The 17,970-nt window shown below is 42.7% G+C and overlaps 1 protein-coding gene across 2 annotated transcripts in view; it reads left to right on the plus strand.

The window, feature by feature from the left end:
- LOC122562580 (sodium- and chloride-dependent GABA transporter 1-like) overlaps positions 1 to 17,970 on the plus strand; it is a 112,117-nt gene that overhangs the window by 20,234 nt on the left and 73,913 nt on the right. The window contains exon 1 of one of the 2 annotated variants that reach the window (XM_043715538.2): positions 17,010 to 17,378. The exons of the other annotated variant lie outside the window; for it this stretch is intronic. Within the exon in view, the coding sequence (XP_043571473.1) occupies positions 17,135 to 17,378 (244 nt within the window). The 5' untranslated portion in view covers positions 17,010 to 17,134. Of the gene's footprint in view, positions 1 to 17,009; positions 17,379 to 17,970 lie in introns of those variants that run through there. 2 annotated transcript variants of the gene reach the window in all.

The following is a 17,970-nucleotide window of genomic DNA, read 5'->3' on the forward strand; positions in this document are numbered from 1 at the left end:
ACATTCTCCCCGTGTCTGCATGGGTCCCCTCTGGGTGCTCTGCTTTCCTCCCACAATCCAAAGATATGCAGGTCCGGTGAATTGGCCATGCTAAATTGCCCATAGTTTTAGGTTTTGTTGTTACTCTTTGGAGGGTTGGTGTGAACTTGTTGGACCAAATGGCCTGTTTCCACACTATAGGGAGTCTAATCTAAACAATCTCTGCCCTCAATCATTTTGGTTATACCACTTTCTTAAAAAAAAAACAAAGTCAATCAAGCTGTGACACATTATTTTCCTCGCATAAAACCCATTCAGACGGTCCCTCATCAATCCTTGCCTCTCCAAATGCAAGTAAATCCTACCTTTCAGAATCCCCTACAACAACTTAATCATTACTGATGTCAGACTCTCAGGTCTTTGTTTCAAGGCTTCTCCTTACAGCCTGCCTTAAACAATGGCACAACATTAGCCACCCTCCAGAGCTCTGGTACTTTACCTGTGTTTATAGATGATACATATTTCTGGTAGGGGCCCCACAATTTCACCCCTAATTTCCTGCAACATCCTGGGATATACTTGATTGGGTCCTGGAGATTTATCTGCCTTTGTTTCTTAAGACCTCCAGCACTTCCTGTTCTGTATGTGAACTGTTTTCAAAATATAAGTATTTATTTCCCTGAGTTCTTTAGCCTCCATTTCTTCTCAACAACTAAGTGAATATTTTGTCAGTTTTTAATATTTCTCCCATCTCCTATGGTTCAATACAACAATGACCTCATTGATCTTTAGGAGGTCCTGTTCTCGTTATTGCTCATGTTCACATGAGATTTACTCCAAATAAATATGGCTGTATCTCAGTAAAGTTTGTGAGAAATGTTTATACTTCTGTAGTGAAGACCTTACTAAAATTTACTTGCTGTTGTAGCCAACCACCCCCTGTATTGGCTGAAGATCACATTGCCAGTGGCTGTGTGGATGAATTTAGTGATGAAGATTTATAAATCTGGTTCTTTCCAGACTGGAGCTGAAAACATTTGTAAAGTCTGAGTTTTTCAATTCTTGTTGCATTCAGGAACTTATTGACACTCCCTATTCAAAGAAAGCTAACTATATTTCATTCTCTTTTGCTACTCGACAGAGACAGGCAAACTAAACACTGCTTCACTAGGAATAAAAACTTCCTTGCATGTCAACCCTGCCCTGTATGAGGACTGAGATTCCAGTCCCTCAGCAGCTGGCTAGTATGTGATCAGAGGCCACGAATCATGAAGATCAATACCTGGTACCTTGACAGTAATCATGTTCTCTTTATTCTATAGAAGTCCACTATGCCGACTTTGTTTCAGTCACCACAGTCGGCCAAAAGGTGAATTTTGGGTGATTAGGACTGTGTGCAGATAATGTAGCTTGTTAGTTCCAGTACAGAACCTGTGTGTAGCAGTGTGCATCTTTACAAAGAGAGCTAGTCTGCCACATAGTGGGGAAAAAAAATAGAGGGTGCTGGAAGTACTCAGCAGAGCAAGTGTCAAGAATCAGTGTGTGCACAGCCTCCACTGCTTGAGAGGAAAAAAAGATGTGCCTTCATATGATTCCTTTCAAAATCAGAGTATCTTAAGATACTTTATAGCCAAGGGAATATTTTTGAAGTGTCGTCACTATTGTATTTCCAATGTATATTACAACAGCCAATTTTTACCACAGCAAACTTCTACCAACAGCAATGTGATTAGATGCTGTGTTATTGTAATTTTTAATTGAGGACTAAATATTTGCCAAGATATTGAAGTTCTATGGAATCTTAATGTATACTTGAATGGGCAATAGGTCCTCAGTTTAAAATTCTGTCTGAAAGGTAGTGCTTCTAACTATTCAAGACTCCTTCCAATCTGCACTGAAATGCCTTCATCCTTGATTTTTGTGCTCAAGTTCTGGAGCATAATGTGAAAATACAACTTTCTGACTCCAAAGCAGGCAGGCTACCAGTGAGCCACAGATAATACTTAGATTGACATGAGACAAAAGTCATTGTCACCAGTTGTAAAGCAAACAAATGAGAAACAGAGCCAAGAGGAAAGGAAGAAGCTGTCTCTCTTTGGGATGGCACAGAATGGATGGGAGCAGAGTGGGATTTCTAAAGTGCCAGTTACCTGTGCCTCCTTAGCTGCATGGATGTAATGGTTCTCTGTGCTATGGCTGCGACAAAATCCATATCTCAGTGCAGCTGAGAACATAGAAGATAATTGTATAAGTTTCTCTTCCACCCCTTTAACTTGCACCTCACCCATGATGGATCAGCTGCAGATGGCATGGACCTCTACTTTCCCGCCTCGCTGTTTTGGATTTTTAGATCCCCAGGAAGTGACACCTGCCCAGCTGCTGCAGCCCACGCTGGAACATAACTAAATGGATAGACTGGAACCAAAGGTTAGTAGGAAAAATTGTAGTTGAACAATGGGCTAACTTCGAAGAAGTAGTGGTTTGGGCACACAAGTTATATTCTTTCAAAAGAGAAAGGTAGGACTAACCAAGTTGGAACTTCCTGGATAACAAAGGAGAAATTAAATTAAAGAGAACTTGTGACGGGTATCGGGTACTAAGTTGAATTCAGAAGAAAGATGAGCAAAGAAATTCAAGAGGTCTAAACAAGATCAGTAGCTAACATTAAAGGAAATCCCAAATCTGTAAAGCACATCAATCAGAAAAGTGGTAAAATGAGTAAGACAATTCATGACCAACAAGGAGATTTACACATGGAAGCAAGGTGCATGGCTGACCTGTTAAATTTAACAACTTCTTTAGATAAAGACAGGTGCAGAAGCTGACAGGTGAGAAAACTGTTTTGGGAAGGGTTTGGTAAGGAGGTGGTATTGAAGAGACTTTTTTACCTACAGTTGAGGCACTGGGACCAGTTGAGATGCATCTAAGGATATTGAAGGAGTTGTATAGAAACTGCAGAGATACCAGCAATTATGTTTCAATCTTCCTTGGATTTCGAGATGGTGCAGAAAATTGCAGGATTGCAAACGTTATCTCCTTCAAAAATAAAGTTATAAAGATTTGGCCCCATAATTAATAGACCAGTCAGTTGAACCTTGGTGGGAAAGAGTTTCCAGGCACAGTTATTCAAGATAGAATTAAGTTGTGAACTAATTTCAGAAGGGTTGTCATAGATTTAAGAGAAAAATGGGGTTTTCTGGGGTTGGGGTTTTTTGAAGACGTAATCTAGAGAGGAAGGCCCTTGATGTGGTGTACATGGACTTCCCAAAAGTATTTAAATACAGTGTCATACAACAGACTTGAGGATAGTTGTAAGTGTTAGAATAAAAAGGACAGTAACAACATTGCCAATTTTGTGCCTAAGGGCTAGGAAACTGAGTAATGGTTAATGGGTATTTTTCAGCTCTTAAAAACGCTTGTAGTGGAATTCCCTGGGGTTGGTATTGATGTTAATGGAGTAGGTGGTAGGGGGAAGATGGCATTGAAAATGGAGAACTGAGATGACACACTGGTGCTACAAACCCAAAATCGCTACCACTGCTGTCACACCTATTCCAGATGTTGTATGGTCACCTTCTTTGAGGATGCAGCAACACTCTGCCAAATCCAGAAACTAACCACAGCATCTCAAACACTCAGGGGCAAAGAGGGGATATGAGATACCATTGTCAGACAAGGTTAAGGATAACCCAAAGAAATTCTACAAATACATTAAGAACAAGAGGGTAACTAGAGCGAGGGTAGGGCCCCTTAAAGATCATGGAGGTTGTCTTTGCCATAGAGCTGTACAGCATGGAAACAGACCCTTCAGTCCAACTCCTCCATGCCAGCCAGATATCCTCACCTAATCTAGTCCCATTTGTCAGCACTTGGCTCATATCCCTCTCAACCTCTCCTATTCCTATACCCATCCAGAAGATGGGAGAGATACTAAATGAATATTTCATGTCAGTTTTTACTGTGGAGAAAAATATAGAAACTAGTATATGCAGAGAAATAAACTTTGTTTTGAAAACATTTCACATTACAGATGAGGAGGTTTGGGAGGTCTTAGAGAATATAAAGATGGATAAGCCTCCGGGATCTGATGTATCCCAGAACACTGGGAAGTAAAGGAGGAAATTGCGAGACCCCCTTCAGAAATATTTGCATCATCTATAACTACTGGCTGATGACTGGAGGGTGGCTAATGTCAAAGTTTTTAACAAAGATTGGAAGGAGAAACTAGAACTATAGACCTGAGTCTGCCTACAGTTGTCGGAGGTGATTTTAAAAGGTAAGAGTTATGGGCATTTAGAGGCGAGGGATTGATTACAGATAGTCAGCATAGTTTCATGCAAAGAAAATCATGTCTTTCAAACTTGATTGAATTCTTTTGGGGAAGTTACAAAAAAGATTGAAGGCAGAGCAGTAGACATTGTTTATTTGGACTTTACTAAAGCCTTAGATGAATTTTTTGTGGTAGACTAATTAGTAAAGTTAGGAGAAAGTGAGGACTGCAGATGCTGGCGAGCAGAGCTGAAAAATGTGTCTCTGGAAAAGCGCAGCAGGTCAGGCTGCATTTAAGGAGCAGGAGAATCGATGTTTCGGGCATAAACCCTTCTTCAGGAATTCCTGGAGAAGCGCTTATGCCCGGATATGGGCCAGGAGCAGACGAGTGGGACTACTTTAGTTTGGGATTATGATCAGCATGGACTGGTTGGACCTAGAGGGTCTGTTTTCTGTGCTGTGTGATCTCATGACTCCACCATTTTGCAGCGGACAGAATTCTTTTGAAAAATTACTTTATCTGCAAATTGTGTGCCTTCATATAACTCTAGGACCGGTGCTATTTTGCAGTTTGACATTTTTGCTTTGTCTGGATCTACAAAGTCCAAATTAGACATTCTGATTCACAGCAGCTAGCAGTCAAATTTATGTCCAAAAATATGCAATGCTTCCTGCTGTGGTATTTCACAATATAATGAAAGGCCATAAAATATATTGAAAGGAGAAGTTTTTAAAATCTGCAATAGAAAATAGTTGAACAGATTAGCAGAGCTATGTTCAGAACCAAATGTCAATCTCTGCACTGGAATGAGAAGATAATGTCTGGGTCTAGAAGGGAGGCCTTGTTAATTTTATATGAAGCATGTTATAGATGGGATGTGTGAGTTTGAGAAAGAAAATAAGACAACAGAATGAGATTGGCAACATGAAAGAAGAATATGTATAGAGCAAGATTTGATTTGTAGACTGTAGAGTCATAGAGATCTACAGCATGCATACAGACCTGACCAGATATCCTAATTTGTCAGCATTTCCTAATCCTATTTGCCAGCATTGGGCCCATGACCTTCCAATTCATGTACACACCCAGATTCCTTTTAAATGCTGGAATTGTTCTAGCCTCCACCACTTCCTCTAGCAGCTCATTGCAATCGTGCACCATAGCCTGCATGAAGGTTTGCCCCTTCAGTCCCTTTTAAATAGACAATAGACACAGGAGTAGGCCATTCAGCCCTTCGAGCCTGCACCGCCATTTAATATAATCATGGCTGATCATTCCTAATCAGTATTCTCTTCCTGCCTTGTCTCCATAACCCTTGATTCCACTATCCTTGAGAGCTCTATCCAACTCTTTCTTTCTTAAATGAATCCAGAGTGTGGGCCTCCACTGCCCTCTGGGGCAGAGCATTCCACACAGCCACCACTCTGGGTGAAGAAGTTTCTCCTGAGCTCTGTCCTAAATGGTCTACCCCGTATTTTTAAGCTGTGTCCTCTGGTTCGGCACTCGCCCATCAGTGGAAATATGTTTCCTACTGCCAGAGTGTCCAATCCTTTCATAATCGTATACGTCTCAATCAGATCCCCTCAATCTTCGAAACTCAAGGGTATACAAGCCCAGTCGCCTCAGTCTTTCAGTGTAAGGTAATCCTGCCATTCCAGGAATTGACCTCGTGAACCTACGCTGCACTCCCTCAATAGCCAGAATGTCTTTCCTCAAATTTGGAGACCAGAACTGCACACAGTACTCCAGGTGTGGTCTCACCAGGGCCCAGTGCAGCTGCAGAAGCACCTCTTTGCTTCTATACTCAATTCCTCTTGTTATGAAGGCCAGCATGCTATTAGCCTTCTTCACTACCTGCTGTACCTGCATGCTTGCCTTCATTGACTGGTGTACAAGAACGCCCAGATCTCTCTGTACTGCCCCTTTACCTCAATGGAATCAATTTAGGTAGTAATCTGCCTTCCTATTCTTGCCACCAAAGTGGATAACCATACATTTATCCACATTAAACTGCATCTGCCATGCATCTGCCCACTCGCCTAACTTGTCCAGGTCACCCTGTAATCTCCTAACATCCTCATCACATTTCATCCTGCCACCCAGCTTTGTATCATCAGCAAATTTGCTAATGTTATTGCTGATACCATCTTCTATATCATTAACATATATTGTAAAAAGCTGTGGTCCCAGCACGGATCCCTGCGATACCCCACTGGTCACTGCCTGCCATTCCGAAATGGAGCTATTTATCACTACCCTTTGTTTCCTATTAGCCAACCAATTTTCAATCCAATCTAGTACTTTGCCCCCAATATCATGCGCCCTAATTTTACTCAGTAACCTCCTGTGTGGGACTTTATCAAAAGCTTTCTGAAAGTCCAGGTACACTACATCTACTGGATTTCCCTCGTCCAACTTCATAGTTACATTCTCAAAATTCAAGAAGATTAGTCAACCATGATTTCCCCTTCATAAATCCATGCTGACTCTCTCCTATCCTGTTACTACTATCCAGATGTGCAGTAATTTCATAGTTTATAATAGACTCCAGCATCTTTCTCACCACTGAGGTCAGACTAACTGGTCTATAATTTCCTGCTTTCTCTCGACCACCTTTCTTAAAAAGTGGTATAACATTAGCCACTCTCCAATCCTCAGGAACCGATCCCAAATCTATTGAACTCTGGAAAATAATCACCAACGTATCCACGATTTCCCGAGCCACTTCCTTCAGTACCCTGGGATGCAGACCATCAGGCCCCAGAGACTTATCAACCTTCAGACCTAACAGTCTCTCCAACACCAAATCCTGGCAAATATAAATTCCCTTCAGTTCAGGTCCTTCAGCCACTGTTACCTCAGGGAGATTGCTTGTGTCTTCCCCAGTGAACACAGATCTGAAGTACCCATTTAATTCTTCTGCCATTTCTTTGTTCCGAGTAATATATTCCCCTGTTTGTCTTCAAGGGCCCAATTTTTGTCCTAACCATTTTTTTGCCTTCCACATACCTAAAAAGGCTTTTACTATCCTCCTTAATATTCTTGGCCAGTTTACCTTCGTACCTCATTTTTCCTCTGCGTATTTCCTTCTTAGTAATCCTCTGTGCTCTTTAAAAGCTTCCCAGTCCTCAGTTTTCCCACTTATCTTAGCTATGTTATACTTTTTCTCTCTCAACTTTGTTTATTTACTACCCTCGTCAGCCTCGGCCGCCCATGCCTCCTCCTGGGATCTTTCTTCCTTTTAGGAATGAACTGATCCTGCAATTTCTGCATTATACACAGAAATATCCGCCATTGTTCCTCCACGGTCATCCCTGCTAAGGTATTGCACCATTGAAATTTGGCCAGCTCCTCCCTCATAGCTCCATAGTTCCCTTTATTCAACAGAAGTACTGTCACTTCCGACTGTACCTCTCCCCCTCAAATTGCAGATTGAAGCTTATTGTATTGTGGTCACTACTTCCCAATGGCTCCTTCACTTCGAGGTCTCTGACCAATTCTGGTTCGTTACACAATACCAGATCCAGAATTGCCTTCTCCCGGTCGGCTCCAGCACCAGCTGCTCTAAGAATCCATCTCTGAGGCACTCCATAAAGTCTGTCTTGTGGCCCAATACCATCCTGATTCTCCCAGTCTATCTGCATGTTAAAATCCCCCATAACAACTGTAGTGACATCTTTGCGACAGGCCAATTTCAGCTCCTGATTTAACTTGCATCTGACATCCAGACTACTGTTTGGGGGCCTGTAGATGACTCCCAAGAGGGTATTTTTACCCTTAGTATTTCGAAGCTCTATCCACACTGACTCTACATCCACTGACTCTAGGTCCCCCCCCGCGCAAGGGACTGAATATCGTCCCTTACCAACAAGGCCACCACACCCCCTCTGCCCGTCAGTCTGTCCTTATGATAGCACGTGTATCCTTGAATAATCATTTCCCAGGCCCTGTCCACTTGAAGCCACGTTTCTGTTATCTCCACAATATTGTATCTGCCAATTTCCAAAAGAGCCTCCAGCTCATCCATCTTATGTCTAATGCTTCGTGCATTCATGTATAGTTTTTTAAATTTGTTACTGCTCTCACCCTTCCCATCAACCCTTATTTCACTCCACCTTACAGCATGATGCCTTTCCGAGTTTTCTGCCTCATTGATACAGTTGTCTTTCTTGACTTCTCTTTTCTAACTTTCCCTTCAATTTCCTTTTTAAACATCCAGCTTGTCCCCTCTCTTCCACCCCCCCCACCCCCCGCCCCGCTACTTAGTTTAAATGTAGCGGTGTTGCAGTAGAAAACCTGCCTACCAGGTTTCCCCTTTCACCTTAAACCTATGCACTCTAGTTGTGGACTTCCCTATTCTGGGGGAAAAGACATTGGCTATTCACGCCCCTCATGATTTTATAAACTTCTATGTAGAGTCATAGTGATGTACAGCATGGAAACAAAGCCTTTGGTCCAACTCATCCATTCCGAACAGAGATCCCAAACTAATCTAGTCCCATTTGCCAACACTTGGCCCGTATCCTTCTAAACCTTTCCTATTCATAAACCCATCCAGATGTCATTGAAATGTTGAATTGTCCCAGCCTCCTCCACTTCCTCTGGCAGCTCATTCCATACACACTCAACCCTCTGTGTGAAAGAGTTGCCCCTTAGTTCTCTTTTATATCTTTCCCCTCTCATCCTAAACCTATGCCCTCTAGTTCTGGACTTTCCCACCCCAGGAAAAAGACTTTGTCTATTTATCCTGTCCCACACCCCTCATGATTTTTATAAGGTCACCCCTCGGCCTCTGACACTTCAGGGAAAACCGCCCTAGCCTATTCAGCCTCTCCATATACTCAAATCCTCCAACCCTGGCAACATCCTTGTAACTTTTCTGAACCCTTTCAAGTTTCACAACATCCTCCTGATAGGAAGGAGACCAGAATTGCACGCAATATTCCAAAAGTGACCTATCCAATGTCCTGTACAGCTGCAACATAATCTCCCAACTCCTATACTCTTTATTCTGACCAATAAAGGAAAACTTATTAAATGTTGTCTTCACTATCCTATCTAACTGCGTCTCTACTTTCAAGGAGCTATGAACGTGCACTCCAGAGTCTTTCTTCAACACTCCCTAGGCCCTTACCATTATGTGTATAAGTCCTGCTAAGACTTGCTTTCCCAAAACGCAGCTCCACACATTTATCTAAATCTAACTCCACCTGCCACTCAGCCCATTGGCCCATCTGATCAAGATCCCGTTGAAATCTGAGGTAACCTTCACTGTCCACTACACCTCCAATTTTGGTGTCATCTGCAAACTTACTAAGTATATCTTCTATGTCCACATCCAAATCATTTAAACAAATGATGAAGAAAAGTAGTGGGCCCAGCACCGATCCTTGTGGCACTCCACTGGTCACAGGCCTCCAGTCTGAAAAAACAACCCTCTACCACCACCTTTCTGTCTTCTACCTTTTGAGCTAATTCTGTATCTAAATGGCTAGTTCTCCTTGTATTTCATGAGATCCAACCTTGCTAACCAGTCTCCCATGGGGATCCTTGTCAAATGCCTTACTGAAGTCCATATAGATCAAGTCCACCACTCTACCCTCCATCAATCCTTCATGAGACAAGATTTTCCACACACAAAGCCATGATGACTATCCCTAATCCGTCCTTGCCTTTCCAAATACATGTAAGTCCTGTCCTTCAGGATTCCCTCCAACAACATGCCCACCAACCAAAATTGAAACTCCCACATCCCGACAAAAGAGCATATCACTCTACTAAAGGCCATTCTTCCAACTTACAGACCCAGAAAATAGCACCATGTTATTGCTCTCCAAATACTGCTCCAGGCTAACTTAACACTTATGGCTTATTTTTAAAATTTAATCAAGAGGCGGATCTCAATAAAACATAATCAAGAAAGGACCCACTCTACTCACTATTGTAAATATACAGTAAGGCTGCACTTAAGTGAATAATTTTATCTGTTTCTGTGCTGTGACCTCTCCCAAACAGGTTCCTCCAAGATCAGTTGTGAATTTCGCTGTTTAAGTTTTTCCTAGATGCACTCTGATGTCCAGCGATACATGAATTCCATCAGCAAAGGCGTAACTGTGCAGATTCACTGCTGTCAGTTAGCAGTGTAGGTTTCTTTTTCTCTCTCCCTCTCCTTCACTGACCATGTATTGCAAAGTGCCATTGTTTTGACTTTTTTTTTTCAAGTTCCAAAACAATGCAACAGCTTATAAAGCAGTAATTGCTGCTCCTGGAATTTGAGGAAATCGCCACCAACAACTAAAATACCCCAAAAAAAAAGCAGCTGTTACAGCCACAAATTTTTCTTGTCCTCCATCTTTGATTATCCAAAATTCAATTACACAGCCTTCAGGAAAAAATAGCCCCAATCTATTCAGCCTCTCCCAATAGCTCCAACTCTGGCAACATCTTTTCTGAACTATCTTTCAGAAGTTCAGAAAGATGTGAACTTTCTGAAGTGAAAGTTCACATCTTTCAGTGAAAATAGGAGGAAATAGAAAAAAAAACAACGAGAATAACAGGGGAAAAAGAAGCTTGCAAATATAACAGTTGTGGAACCTTGATAAGAAAACTTGAAACAAAACATGTCAAAATGACAATGCTGTGCTAGATTTCAATATGTGAATTCTATTTTTATTCAACATCCTCATATAATGAGGCATTAGTCTGAGAAAATAGAAATATTTAGTCAGTGTATCATGTTATTGGCGTCTTTGTTTCTTGTTTTGTGTAAACAGTTTTTAATGCAGGTTCACTCAGAAAATGATATGTCATAGTAACCAGCTCAGATAAGGTGAGTGACTGCCCTTGACAATTTTTAGGGGTGTTTAAAGAGAAGTCTTTGCTGGTTGGAGTCATATTTGGTAACTAGAAAGATGATTTGTGGTTGTTAGAGGTCTGTCATCTTAACTCCAGGATATCTCTGCAGGAGTTCCTCCGGATAGTGCTGTAGGCCCAACCATCTTCAGCTGCTTCATCAGTGAATTTCCCTCAATCATCAGATCAGAGGTGCTGTACAGTCATCAGCAAAACAATGTTCAGCACCATTCTTAATTTCTCCGATAAGGAAGCAGTCAATGTTCAAATATAACAAGGCCTTGGACATTCTCCAGGCTTGGTTTGAAAATTAGCAAGGAACATTTGCATCCCATAAATGACCATCTCCAATTAGAAACAATCTAACCATAGCTCCCTTGTCATTCAATGGCATTGCCATCACTGAATCCCTCACAAACAACATCCTGAGGGCTACCATTGACAAGCTGAACTGGACTTGTCACATAAATACAATAGCCGCAAGAGCAAGTCGGACGAGAAACACTAACAAATGATTATCTAGAACTTGTCCACCATCTACAAGGCACAAGTTGGAAGTGTGATGAAATGTTCCTCATTTGCTTGGATGTATGTAGCTCCTGCAACACTCCAGAAACTTGACACCATCTAGGACAAGGCAGCCCACCTGATCAGTACCAAACCCCCTCTCTATTACCAAAGCTGAGTCACAGCAATGTGAACCAACTACAAGATGTGCTGCAGAATTGACCAAATCTCCTTCAATAGTACATTCAAACCCGTGACGACTTCCATCTAGAAGGACAAGAGCAGCAATTAGATGGAAACATGAACAACATTCAAGTTCCCCTCCAAGCCACTCACTATCCTGACTTGAAATTATATCAACATTCCTTCAGTGTCATTGGGTCAAAAATCCAAGAATTTCCTCCTGAACAGAATTGTGGGCCTACTTATAATTCATGGACTGCAGTGGCTGAAGAAGGCAGCTCCCCACAACTTTCTCAAGAGCAACTAGGGATTGCAAACAAATACTTTCCCATCTAGCGACCAACATCCTATGAGTAAATAAAACAAAAGATGCTGTATCTAGCTCGGAGATGCTACAATGTAGGAAGGATATTATTAAGCTAGAGAGGGTTCAGAAGAGGTGAAAGGTGAGGACTGCAGATGCTGGAAACTAGATTCTAGATTAGAGTGGTGATGGAAAAGCACAGCGGGTCGGGCAGCATCTGAGGAGCAGGAAAATTGACATAACAGGAAAAGCCCTTCATCAGGAATGACCCAATGAAGAGCTTTTGCCTGAAATGTCAATCTTCCTGTTCCTTGGATGCTGCCTGAACTGCTGTGCTTTTCCAGCACCACTTTAATCTAGAATCTGGTTTCCAGCATCTGCAGTCCTTGTTTTTACCTCTGACTCTGTGGTAAGCCATTGCCCATGAGTGAACCATTTGATAGCCAGAGTTTTCCAATCCTGTCTTGATGATTTTTTGCAGCAGAAATGTATCCAAAGGTGTTTTCTGTCTTGCCTCCCTCTTCTGAAGTGAGGGATTTGTGTATGCCATTCCATAAATTTACTGATTGAATGCAAGAATAATAACACTGGCAAACATATCCCATTCTTTATTCAGCTTGAATGTTGGATGTGAGGGTGAGTTGCCAGCCAGCCCATGTGTCCAGTTTCAAATGCTGGCAGAAAGATACTTGTGTAGTTGCACCTGATGCATTTTCTGCACAGGTCAGAGGAGAAGCACTTTAAACCAAAAAAGAAGCATTTTTCAAGCAGGTCAGACAGAAGCTGGTGCACTTCTTGTGTGTGACTGGGAACCGATAAGATCTCTTTTTCTGTTTGTTTTATGTCATGTCCCACTGTTGGGCTAATATGGAGAAAGTGAGGACTGCAGATGCTGGAGATTACAGTTGTGATGCTGGAAAAGCGCAGCAAGTCAGGCAGCATCGCGGAGCAGGAGAATTGATGTTTTGGGCATAAGCCCTTCATCAGGAATGAGACTTGTGGGCTGGGGGCTTGAGAGATAATTGGGGGGGGGGGGAAGGGGTGGGGGTGATGTTTGGGAGAAGGTAGCTAAGAATGCGATAGGTAGATGAAGGCCATAGAGTCATAAAGATGTACAGCACGGAAACAGACCCTTTAGTCCAACCCGTCCATGCTGGCCAGATATCCCAACCTAAGCTAGAGCCATTTACCAACACTTGGCCCATATCCCACTAAACTCTTCCTATTCATATACTCATCCATGTGCCTTTTAAATAATGCAATTGTACCAGCCTCCACAACTTCCTCTGGCAGCAGATTCCATACACGTTCCACCCTGTGCATGGAAAAAGTTGTCCCTTCGGTCCTTTTTTTTTTAAACTTTCTCCTCTCTCTCCCTAAACCTATGCCCTCTAGTTCTGGACTCCACCACCCCAGGGAAAAGACTTTGCCTATTATCCTAGTCATGCCCCTCATGATTTTATAAACCTCTGTCACCCCTCAGCCTTTGATGCTCCAGGGAAAACAGCCCTAACTTATTCAACCTCTCCTCGTAACTTAAATCCTCCAACCCTGGCAACATCCTTGTAACTCTTTTCTGGAGTCTTTAAAAAAAGTTTCACCACATCTTTCTGATAGAAAGGAGACCAGAATTGCACGCAATAGTCTAACAGTGGCCTAACCAATGTCCTGTACAGCCGCAACATGACCTCCCAACTCCTATACTCAATACTCTGACCAATAAAGAAAAGCGCACAAACACTGCCTTCACTATCCTATCTACCTGTAACTCTACTTTCAAGGAGCTATGAATCTGATCGTTACAGAATCTTAGTGACAAAATTAAGTAATTTTATAAACCTGGCACTAGCTGAACAGCAAAACACCTTCAGGATCCTGTTGGCAAAATGTGTTCAGCTAAAACAGTTTAAAAAATCACAACACTAGGTTATAGTCCAACAGTTTTAGTTGGACTATAACCTGGGTGTTGTGATTTTTATCTTTGCATTCCTGTTTTAGAGAGATGCCAGTGTTGGACCAGGGTGTACAATCAGCTCTGCAGTCTTGAAATTTGAAATTGTAGTCTACGTTTAGAAGTAAGTGTTTTTTTTTAAATTTCAAACCAGAGGACAACCCTGACTTGTGCATCAGTATCATGTGGTCAGCCTGCATGCTCTCTAGTGAAGAGTTTCATGAAAGATTGTAGTCAATAACCTTAACACTGGAATACTAAGTTTACATTATTTTAATGATTTAAAGATTTATTTAGCCTAACAAATGATAGCATAGTCTAACTAAATTTTTGTTTTGATTTTTACTGATATTTTGTGGTTCACCCCCCCCACCCCGCCCCCAACCCTACTTTTCCCATAGGTCCTATTACTTATATTGCACAATTTTTTTTCATACACCAAGCTGCATGAGAACACAACTACTGCATTATAGGAGAACTACCTGTAAGGAGAGCACTTACTTGGAGTTCCTTCCTCCTGTAGCTGTGGAGCAGGACCATAATACAATTTATAACAAAAGATTAGTGTCATGACTATGCTTCCAAATAAACCTGTTGGACTATAACTTGGTGTTGAGTGTTTTTAGCTTTGTCTATCCCAGTCCAGCCCCAGCTCCTCCCAATATGAAGGAGAGCAAAATTGTACATTACTCTACTGTTTTGTTTTTTTTTTGTCCACACATGGGGAATTTGCAACATATACCTGTTGTTTACTACAGTTCACATGGGCAACACACCCACAAGCTCAGTCACTGCTGCAGGCTCCATTGAGTTGGACCCTTTTGCACACACTGGGAAAAGGTGATAGGGTGGAGCACATAGATGGGAAAGGTGAGGACCCCCCTGGTCCTCACCTTCCACCTCACCGACCTCTCTATACATCGCACCATCCTCTGCCATCTACAAACGGACCCCACCACCAGAGATATATTTCACTCCCCACCCCTATCAGCAGTCTGGAGAGATCACTCCATCAGACCTATGCCACTCTCCCCACACTCCCCTCCTGACACCTTCCCCTCCACCACATGAAGTACCCACACCTTCTCTTTTTTTCCTCCCTCCCCCCCTCCCCCCACCTCACCTCTGACCAAAGCCCCTAAGGATCCTCCCACATCTGACAAATTTGGTTGTACTTCCACCAGTGTCATCTACATCTGTTGCACCTGATTGTGGTCTCGTCAGGCAGCCTGTATCCCTGATGCAATTTGCAGATCATTTGAGAACATCTCTGGGACACCTGCACCAACCAATTCCACCGCCCCATGGCTGAACACTTCAACTCCCCCTCCCACTCCACCAAGGACACACAGGTCCTGGGCCTCCTCCATTGCCAAACCCTTACCACCTGATGGTGGGAGGAGGAATGCTTCATAGTCTGCCTTGGGACCCTGCAACCATGAGGGATCCATGTGGATTTCACCAGTTTCCTCATTTCCCAGTCCCAAGCCTCCTGACCTGTGCATGACCTTTCCCATCTATCCACTCCCCCCTCCTCTCTGACCTAACACCTTCTCCCCCCACCTTCATCTACCTAATGCATTTTCAGCTACATTCCCCAACCCCAACTGAGATCAGGAGGATACCTCTAGAAATATTTTGAATGAAATTAGAGAAGCCTCCTCGTGTGCAATAGGAACAACGTGTATTTTGTTGTCATGGTTTTAATGTAAAAACTCATGTCCCAAGCTACTTCACAAAATATAAAATCAAAATATGACCACCAGTCTCAAAGAGAAAATAAGTCTGATGACCAAAATCTCAGTCACCAGCGTGGGTTTTCGGGAGTGCCTTAAAGAAGGACAACAAAGGAGAGAGGTTTAGGGAAGAAATGCCAGATTTAAGGGCTCCATGCCAGCAGCGGAAGGTACAGCCTCAATGGTGAAGCAATTAATACTAGAGATGTTAAAGAGCCCAGCATTAGATGAGCATGTATATCTCCAGAACGTTATTTGACTGGAAAAGGTACAGGAACTGAGCTTAAAGACTATACAAGGGCTTGATGAGAATATTAGAAAGCTCTTCAATGAAGATGATGTATGACCAGAAACCAATGAGAATTAGTGAGCATAAGATGATGGGTGAAGACAACTTTGTGCAAATTAAGACACCTAGACAGTAGAGTTTCTGACAACTTCAAGTTTACCGAGGTTTGTAAACGAGAGACCAGGTAGTGTGAATTAGATAGTGGAATCTAGAGATATGAGGTATAAATGAGACTTCTGGCAGTGAATAAGATGAGCCAGACGAAGTACCAGATGGGAATACTTTAGGTAGTGTTATTGATGATTCAAATATGAGATGGGAACCTCTTCTCGAATTTGAACATGACTCCAGGTTACAGACTGGTTTAGTCTCAGACTCTTGTCAGGAAGGATGGTGAAGATAGCTAGGAAAACTAATTTCGAATTTCAGTAAGAAAATTTTTAAGTGAACAATAACATCATGACAGAAGGAGGTCACTCAGCCCGTTTGCTACCTCTCTCCTGCGGTTCAAAGCCAGGTACCCTGAAGACGGAACAAATTATGTCCAACTGTATGTGGAAGTCTTCAATGCTATTGCTGATCTCAAGAATTCCTGAACAGCGAATGACGTCCTTTTTAGTTACGTTTCACTTAATTTAGCTATGATTATTTATGACTTTTTTTTGTCAAAAATAAAGGGAGTGCATTTGTTAACTCTTAGATGACAGCGTGCATCATTGTTCACATTGCAGTGGAACCGTTTCTTCGAGCTGAGTCATTTTTATATAAAAAAAACTGTTCTTCTGTGCGAAGGTTGCTTAGATATCGGATTACGTAAAGAGAAGAACGGAAACATGATCGAGGCCGGGTGCCTGTGTTGAGGGCGGGTTCGCGGAGCTGGACGAGTACAGTATTCTGATGGCTGCGAGGTGGAGGAGGAGCTTGGGAGGGCAACCCGATGGATAAAAGTGAGAGCGCTCCGGGCTGTGCAGCGTGTCATTCTTTCCAGTTGAAGAGGCGGTACATCTTCAAACAACGGTGTTGCCCACACGACCCATCGCTCATTGACTAACGCAGGGAGATTATGGGACACGGGGCTCAACGCACCGATGATAAGGCAACGGGGATGGTCGCGGAGGAAATGAGGCTGGAGCCGGACAAAGGAGAGGGGGCTCGGTCTGGACCGCTCCGCTACTCGCTCCCAGCCCCTCGGCGAGGCAGCGAGACATGGAGCCGCCAGTTGGAGTTCACCTTGGTCTGTGTTGGCTACGCGGTGGGACTGGGGAACGTCTGGAGGTTCCCGTATCTGTGCTATAAGAGTGGGGGAGGTAAGCCAGGGGAGCCGGGTACATAACGATAACCCGTCTTTAGGGGGTGGAGTAGTTGCGAGGGAAACGCATTTCTCTATAGAGGCCAAACTCGAAGCGTTTGAGCAAGACTGGAGGAGCTAAAGCATGGTGGAAACCCATGTGTTGTGTTTCTAAAGGGAAAATTAAGTAACCACATCCAGGATTCCGAGGAACTACACAGCTCCTCCAGCTGGGGAGAAAGTATCTATAATTTCTCCCTAAAGAAGGAAAGGACATAACTCAAGAAAAAAAAAACAGATATTGCTGGAAAAACTCAGCAGTGTCTGCTTTTGTTTCTGATTTCCAGCATTCGCACTTCATTTTTTTTAATCTGTAACTTAAAAGACTCCCCTTGAGTCCCTGGGAAAGATTTGTAAATGAGCGTTTTGAATTAGTTGTATGAAGGGAAACCAGTTGGTTTTCTGAAATGGTTTCAGAAGAAGATAGCAGTGTAAAAATAATAGGACTCGTGATAAAGCATGTATAGCTGTATTCATAAAAGCCAAACAAATAGGGCCATTTGAGTCATCACATCTGCTCCACACTGAATAAGATCATGGTTGATCAAATT

The sequence above is a fragment of the Chiloscyllium plagiosum genome, unplaced genomic scaffold, assembly GCF_037043375.1.
Source record: "Chiloscyllium plagiosum isolate Xiang-an unplaced genomic scaffold, Cpla_swu_hap1 HiC_scaffold_24, whole genome shotgun sequence".
NCBI lineage: Eukaryota > Metazoa > Chordata > Chondrichthyes > Orectolobiformes > Hemiscylliidae > Chiloscyllium > Chiloscyllium plagiosum.